The sequence below is a fragment of the Macadamia integrifolia genome, chromosome 14 (assembly GCF_013358625.1).
Source record: "Macadamia integrifolia cultivar HAES 741 chromosome 14, SCU_Mint_v3, whole genome shotgun sequence".
NCBI classification, from domain to species: Eukaryota; Viridiplantae; Streptophyta; class Magnoliopsida; order Proteales; family Proteaceae; genus Macadamia; species Macadamia integrifolia.
This window is the reverse complement of record NC_056570.1, coordinates 23187410-23195927: the sequence shown is the minus strand read 5'-3', so window position 1 is coordinate 23195927 and position 8518 is coordinate 23187410. Positions and strand designations below refer to the sequence as shown.

Below are 8518 nucleotides of genomic sequence, written 5' to 3'. Positions count from 1 at the left end.
CCCCCCCCCCCCCGGGCCAAAAAAAAAAGAATGGGGAAATGATGTATAAATAATCTCCATCATCAAAGACACATCCAAGTAGTAATGCAACTCAAAGGAGCAGGCTGCTCTGCAAAAGAATAAAGGTGCAATGCAGCAGAAATTTTCATTTTTGACTTTGCAATCAGAATGAAGGAATAAAATGAGCTCTTCTTAAAAGAGTTAACAAGAAGAGCAGCATTGGAACTTTCTCTATGATCACAGAAAAAGCTCCATTCTTCGAAGTACTAAAGTTCTCTCCACCAGAGAGGCACCGCCAAAACTTCCTGAAAGACCTGACCAAAAATTTCCAGCATGTAGTAGATCAGATTTCCCAGTGTTATAGATCCATGACATGTTGAAATCACTCAAGAAACACCAAATATAAGGAGTGGAACCGATCAACCAATTAGGCTCTATTAAACATCTTAAACATATGTCTAATAAAAACTTGCCCTGCTAATAAGATAATCACTTTAAAGATTTTAAAAAAGAGCAACCCAGTAGATGAGGCTTCCGCTACTGCAGGGTCTGGGAGGGGCAAATGCATGCAGCCTTAATCACTGCTTCACAAGAGAGACTGTTTCCAAGTCTCAAACCTGTGACCAACATGTTGCAATAGGAAATCCGGAAAAGAGAATGCAACTGCCGAGGGAACCCTGTAAGCCCCAAAAGCCCAAGCCAATTTTCACCTGACCATAAGAGAAGGGACATCATAGAGAAAAGTCCCGCTCCAACCTTTATAAGCAACACAAATAAATAACTAAGCACTTGCCACCAGGATTAGGGGCCTGTTCAATAAAAAACACTTCTTTCAACTTCTCTTCTAGGTCTTTTTCTTCGGGACCATTTAACCCACCCACGACCTATCAACTACAAAACAGAAAGAACTTCCAGCTCCAATCATTCAATTTTTTTTTTTTTTTTTTGAAGGATGGGGTCCCTAACAACCCTATCCAACACAAACTACCTCTATGCTCAAGGATATGATGTCCCAACGAAGCTTATTCCAATGACTACTACAGCAAGGAAATAGTTGGGGTTAGGACTGAACTGAGCACCAATTTAAAATAAGGAATGAACACACTAGAGCTTGTACAGCAGAGAATACGTAAACCAGTCCCCCAAAGCTAAGAGAGAATGAAGGGAGAGAAGACAGAAGACACGCGGGAGACCAAGACAAGAACAATGGAGCACGATAGGACAGACCTCCTTTCCTAGACCAGTAAAGAACATTTCATTAAATCATAGAAGTAGAATATTAATAGGAAACTACTAAGAGTCAGTCCTATTCTAATTACATGATACAAACAACTAAAAGACAAGACAAGATAAGAAGATAAGACCCCCATAAGACTACCGGTAACATAAGAAGACTCACACCACAATAGGGGGACTCCTCTTCATCGTGTTTACACTTTAACACTCCCCCTCAAGGCGGAGTATATATATATATATATATATATAACCAATACCAATCTTGGAACAACCACTGAGGAGCGTAGGCCTGAAAAACGCCTTGGTGAACATATCGCCATATTGGTTGGACGAGTAAACAAATGGAGCAGAAATTAGCTTATGTAGAACTGCAATTCTCACAAAATGGTTGTCGACCTCAATATGCTTGGTTCACTCACGGAAAACCGGATTACTGGCAATGTAAATCGCAGCTTGATTATCAAAATACATCCCAATATGTTTAGTAATTGAGAATCCCAACTCTTGAATCATTTCAACTACCGTATGAGCCATAGCTCTATATTCAACCTTTGCACTTGACCGAGCCACTATATGTATAAACAAGATTCTTGTACCGATGAACTAAATGTGATACTGTAATTAGTTTAACAAGTTTATCCCATTTAGTCACAAGACATATACAAATATTGTATCAAAAGGAATATCCAAATACATCAAATTTTAGTGAATCTTGTTGGATTGTGAGTGTAAGGTACTGCTTTTAAGATCCTTACAGGTCTTACAGGATGACAATAAGCATCCTAGTCGCATTCCAGTTTCCTAAGGGATGGGGTGTGACATGAGGGAACCATCCCCTGCCGCTGCATCCCCTCACTTACCCTGCTGCTGCAACCCCCTCACCTCTCTCTTCTATTATTGTCCCCCTTCCATGAACTAACTAATTACACCAACCGCAAATGAAATATCAGGTCAGGTAACAACTAAATAAATAGTTATGCCAACAAACTCATCTATATTGATGTTAATCTGCAAAGTCTCTATCATCACATGCTCCAAGTTTCTGATGAGGATCCATAGGAGTATCCACAAGTTTAGATCCTAGCATCCCAATTTCAGATAGACCAAGTACATATTTCCTTTGAAATAAACCAGCTCTCTTTGAACTACGAACAACTTCAATACTCAAGAAATATCTGAGAATTCATTCCCAAATCTTTCACATGAAAATATCGATGTAGATATATACCTTGACATACTCGATCTCAGAGGAATCATCGCCAGAAACAATGATATCATTTACGTACACAACCAGAATGACCACCTTGGACCCATGTCACTAAACAAATACAGCATGATCAACGAAGAATTGCGTGAACCCATAACTACGAATGACCATGCTGAATTTGTAAAAAACCATGCACGAGGGGACTGTTACACACTTGGTAGCACATGGAGATAATTTATCGTAACCGGGGCGAAGGTTGCGAACAAAACATGTACAACCAAACACCTGTGGTGATCTTGGTTATGGAGATGGTGGTTCTTGCGTAAGATGGGTTCCAGTGCTTAGTCATCAATGCTAGCACTTTAGGATGGGTTCTTATGAGTAAAGTTGGAAGTATAAAAATGTTAAAGTCAACTGGTCAAATTAACTAATAATATCCTTATTTAGGTACAACAACAAGTCAACAACAACAAAGCCTTATCCCAACTGAATGGGGTTGGCTACATGGATCCAAGCAAGGACTGGAAAAAGGAAAAGATAAAAAATAAAATAAGTGACAAGAAGCAAATCATAAAAATGGCAACGAAGTAAACAAAGCTAGATGGGGTTTGCTACCTAGATCCTAGACCTCCAATCCACTCTATTCAATGTCATACTTGGAGCAAGGCCTAATATGTGCATGTCTTTCTTCACCACTTCTTCTATGGTCATTTTTTATCTGTCCCTAGCTCTTTTACATCCTTCTATATGGATCATATCACTCCTCCTCACTGGTGCATCCAATGGCCTCCGTTGAACATGGCCATACCATCTCAAACGACTTTCCCGAAGTTTATCATAGATTGGTTAAATTAACTAATATATCCTTATTTAGGCAGCCCACACATAATATTTCAAACGTGAAGTACCCAGATGTAGATAATGTTAGGTACCTCGACTATAATGTACCCAAAACACATGCAAAACTGAGAGTAGATAAAGGTGCTATACAACACATAATGCTACTAGGAATAATAGTCATCACCTATACTGACTAAGCTTCCTATACCCAGCTTATAAGCAAGAAGTTGCTTTTAGAAGCTGCACACGTTTGAATGGGACCCTAGTGCTTCTACTTCTGGTGATTCTTGGATTTTCCACCAGAACATCATAATATTCGAGGCAGGGAGGGGTGCTACTCGAATTTCTCTAGCTTATGGTGGTAAAGACTCCAAATTGAATAATAATAATATGGGGCATGGCCTTTCAAGCTCCATAGTCAATAGAACTTTGGCCTCTAGAAGCCAAGAAGCACAAGCCCAAGAAGCATAGCCAAACTAAACATTGAGGTGAACTCAAGAAGTATGAGCATTAGTAGTAAGAGAAAAAAAAAAAATCAAAACAGAAACACTTCATAGAAGCACAAGCTTTACTAACCAGGCAAGACGAATCGGCCCATTTTGAGATGCATGAGCATTGGAATGAATGGTCGCAAGGTGTTGTCAAGATCCCACTGGTATCTTGATCCAGCCTTTCTAGACAACAGGAGAAAAATAAATAAATAAATAAAACTTACAAAAACTAACAATAGTTTCCATTATCACAACCAAACACAAACAGGCTGCCTGGTAGAACAAATAAGCATGTTAATCCATAAGCTGGAGAGCTCACCAAGGCAAACAGGGCAAGTAGGCAATTCAGTAAAACCTTGAGGCGGAGTACTGGCAATCTCCGAAGATTCCGTATATTCTACGGAAGTCACATATAAGATATGGCAAACCTCAGCCTGCAATATAACCATGAGAGAATACCCAGTTAACTCCAACCAAAACCACTTATTCAAACCCTACAATTCACAAATAAAAGCAAGAACAAAAACCTCAGTGGATGAGAACCGTCTCCCGTTGAACTTCCAATAAAAGCTCTCCGATTTCTGCTGGTCTACAAGCTTAATCAACACGCTGTATCGATCCTCCATTCCATCATTCCTGCAATTCAACCAATACAAAACTGTTACAATCAAATTTTGAACAATTTATCCGACCCATCTACAACAAGCCCCGGGGCTTCTACCAGGGCGGATGAAGCGAACCTGATGATGAGAACCTCGGAGAAGTGATTGATGTAGGAAGCGCAGAAGGATATGAGATCTTCGAGGGACAGGTGGTTAGGAACAGCGACGACGAAGAGAAAAGTGGAATCCTCTTCGAAGTCATTACGGTTTGTGGATAGAGAGGTCGGATCATGGCAGGAAACGCTGCGGAAGAGATGGACGATGCCTCTGCGTTCTTGGATGTTAGGGTAAGGGTTTGAAGAGGCGAAGTTGGGGTTAGTGGGAGTGGCGACGCCGCTGTCTTCTCCGGCGGATCTGGTGGTGATGAGGTGGTTCGTGTCCACCGAATGGATTTGAAGACGGAACATGTGAGACTGTTGCGAAAGAATGAAGATAAGACAGTGTATTGAAAATGGAAATCTGTGAAGAGTCTGATGACTCAAAGATTGATGTTCTCTTTTCGCGGGAAATTGAAGGTTACGTCGTCAAGCCTTTAACGGCCGCTTGTCATTAGCCGCACACGGCCTAACGATGGGCCCACCATCGAGGACCCGAATCCGAAATGATGGAGTGCTTCCTACGAAAACAACTTATTAATTTTTTTGGAATGGGAAGGCGGTTGTTGACTTGTTGCAGAGTGTGCAACAGTGGCTGAAGGAGATGCAGCCGAGGTGGAGTGAGTGACGCCTGAGATGAAGGCAAGGTGGAGTCCATCGGTTGGATCTGTCCAGTTTTACAGTTCAGGTTTAAAGGCAGACTCCAATTACATACGGTCACATCAAATCCATGTAACCCATTAATCATCAAAAAATAATTTATATTTAAAGAAAGGGTTGAGTATTGTTGACTGGTTGCATGCAGTAGCACCCCAACCAATGACACATTGCAGAAAGGGCATCCAATAGGGGCTGCTTAGTTATTTTATAGCCCTTGTGATAAGTCATAAGGGGATGCTATCGGATAAGAATCTTTTTAGGGTGATCATTCTTTGCTATGAGTGTGCTAGTGCAGTGAGCATCAAATGGTCGATAATATTTAAGCATGTATTCCGAGGTCCTCTCGACTATCTAATATTCACCACACTATCGCACCACTATACGCATCTTTTTTTCTTATTAAAAACAAAAATGTGGAGTTATGGTCACTGTTGCAAAATCAGATGTCGAGTCATCGGAGTTGTATAAGTTGAGAGGGGGAAAAAAATAAAAGGTAAATTACATCTGAGGTGGCCTAGGTTTGCAAAAGGATATTGCAGGTTCTTTAAGTCTGAAAACTAATGTTAGGAATTCTTTATTAATAAATTTTTTTTATATATATAAAATAGATTTATTTCTATTTCTACCCTTGTAAGCCCATGATTGGGTACCCGAACACCCACCATCACCACCACCTATTCTGATCATCCCTCTATCTGCAAATACCGCCACGCCTTTGTTCCCTTTGCCTTCGACCTCCCACAACGGCAACTGTACTGCTAAGCCACCGTCGCCTACAACTCTGGTCCATTGTTGCCTGCAAACCATCCTCCAAGGTGCCCTAATGTTCTGATTCGACAGTTCATCGTCTTGGTTTCTCCCAATGCCTGCAAATCATGCAATAGCTCAATGTCCTCTCTTATCAAAGCCAGAGTGGTCTTGCAGCGGTTGGTTCCAACTTCCAAGTGGGGCTGTAAAGGGGGTGTGAGAACTCTCCTAAGTTTGATCCTTCACAGTTTAGTATTGATCTTCCACTATTGTTCAGAGGCACACAAAAACAAGATAGATTAAGGTGATCATTATATGATGGATTTGAGCTCACGACATGGATAATGTTGAGCCTATCAAGAAAAGCTATGCTTGGTTTGAATGTGAATCCTGAGGGAGGTCTTGTTCCTCAAGAAATAATGGCTTGCTCCGAGAAGGATTAAAACAATCCTGACAACGAACTGAAAAGCCATAAAAGCCCTCCTCTTGTGGAGCAATTGCTTGACAATGCCAGGTTTTGGAGCAGCCAAAGGGTTCTCGCAAACATCCTTGATGTGAAGGTGTTTGGATTAAGGATGTGAATTTGTAACCGACCTGTATACCGAAATCAAATCAATTCATTTACATCGAAATCGCAAAACCGTTTAGTAAATGGTGCAGTTATGGTTTCAAGTTTTAGGCCGATTAGCTAAATGGGTTGGATCGGTTTTAATCGCGAAACCCGTTGGTTTCAAACCGAATTGAAATCGATTAAATCGATTAAACCATTTAAACTAATCCGATTAATTGGTATAACAACCATATAAAGCAAGGACAGTAATCCTTATAACAATTAAAAGTTAAATTAAGTGCCCATCATGTTTTGGAATGATTTATTGTAATTCAGTTCATGTTTAGGCTTTAGATCATGAAGTTGTAATCCATATATGTTATTATGTTATCACAAATGGGGTGTTTTGGATAAACCACCTGTCATTTTAATATTTTATGCTGTAGAATGCTGGATTTTGGATGTTGTATGATATTAGTTATATATGTTTGAGAATGACCATCCAAATAAATAGCACTAGATTATCAAATTAAGACATACGATCATCAATATATAATATCTTATTTGTGGTTACCAATTATTTTTTGATAAGCTTACGATCTTCAGATTAGAGATGGTTGCAAGTTATAACAAACCGATTGTGAACCGTTTTACAAACTATATGGAATAAATCGAAATCAAAACCGTTTAAAACTGTGAAACCGATATAGTTTAGAAACTGTGGAAACCGAAACCGTTTACTAAACAGTCACGATTTTAGAAAGTGGAACAGTTTAGTAAATGGTGCGGTTATGGTTTTAGTCAAATAAATGTGAACCGAACCGATCCGCACCATTTAAACTGAAACCTAACCGAATAACACCCTTAGTTTGGATCATGAGTTAGCAAGACACTTCTTGACACATTGTTGGCTATATATGTTCATCAAATCCAAAATTTATTTAGTTTTTAAATTAATTTATTATTCATGATTATTAATGGACTAAGGCTCTCTTTTTTTTTCTTTTTCTTTTCTATTTGTATTTATTTGACTTTTTTTATTTTTACAAGTGTTTGGTATAATTTATAGCACTTATTTCTATTTATGATAAATTATAATAAATCATAAATCACAAATTACTCTCAAGCTATATGTGATTTGTGACAACAAATCTTTATGTTGATTTTTGCTACCTTAAATGAACACCTACGCTAAGGCCCTCTTTGGTATCTTTTTTTTTTTTTTGTTCCCAAAAATAGTTTTGGCTGCATTTGGTATATTTATGGAGCTTGTTTATATTTTAAAAAAATTGATAAAACACAAAAATCAAAAAGAGATCAAGAGTCATTTATGTATATTTACCAAAATTGATTTTCAGTTATTTTTGCGCTGAACTTTAATGAGCACATGCTTAAAGTCTTAATATGGAGGGGTAAAATAGTCATTTATTTTGTAATTATAAATCTAAGCCTCTTGTCCCCTCTTCTTCAGTCCAAAGTGGAGAAAGACAGTTATAAAAACGATGGGTAAAGGGAATCTTTTTACCCATTTATTCAAAAAAACCATTTTGCACATAGAGGTACCAAACTATTTTTCATAAAAAACCATTTTGGTCAAGTAGTTACCAAACAATTTTTATGTTTTGATAAAAAATAGTTTTCATTAATGATTTTTGTTAAATAAGTAAAAATAAAAAAGAAAAATGATACCAAATGGGGCCTAAACTACTCAAAATCAATGGTAAATAGGTAACTTTAGTATGTTTTATATTTTTTCAATAAAAAACCTCAATTCCTATCATCTCTCTTGCTCGAAGCTCAAAATTGAAAGTGAAAATTGAAACTTATTTTCTCATTATATAATCTATTTTATAAATAATAACCAAACGAATACTATTTGTGGTCATAATTTATTGTTACAAATAATTTCTAAAAAATAATTAATAAATACAAATAGAAATCATACCAAACAAAGCCTAAGTTAGGCCATAAGTATTTTTGATGAGAAAACAAAACATACTAGTAAAGTATTAACCATGTGGAAGCCTCCT

At 38.0% G+C, this 8518-nt stretch overlaps 1 protein-coding gene across 2 annotated transcripts in view; it reads right to left on the bottom strand.

Annotated features, from left to right (window-relative positions):
- Positions 1 to 5145, bottom strand: part of LOC122061777 (BRAP2 RING ZnF UBP domain-containing protein 1) — a 16119-nt gene extending 10974 nt beyond the window's left edge. The window contains exons 1-4 of one of the 2 annotated variants that reach the window (XM_042625240.1): positions 4515 to 5145; positions 4302 to 4410; positions 4094 to 4208; positions 3860 to 3957 (exon numbers count right to left, since the gene is read on the bottom strand). In XM_042625240.1, coding sequence (XP_042481174.1) covers positions 3860 to 3957; positions 4094 to 4208; positions 4302 to 4410; positions 4515 to 4843 — 651 coding nt within the window. In that variant the 5' untranslated portion in view covers positions 4844 to 5145. The remainder of the gene's footprint in view (positions 1 to 3859; positions 3958 to 4093; positions 4209 to 4301; positions 4411 to 4514) is intronic. The other variant, XM_042625239.1, reaches the window with a different exon arrangement.
- Between the last annotated feature and the right edge of the window lie 3373 nt (positions 5146 to 8518).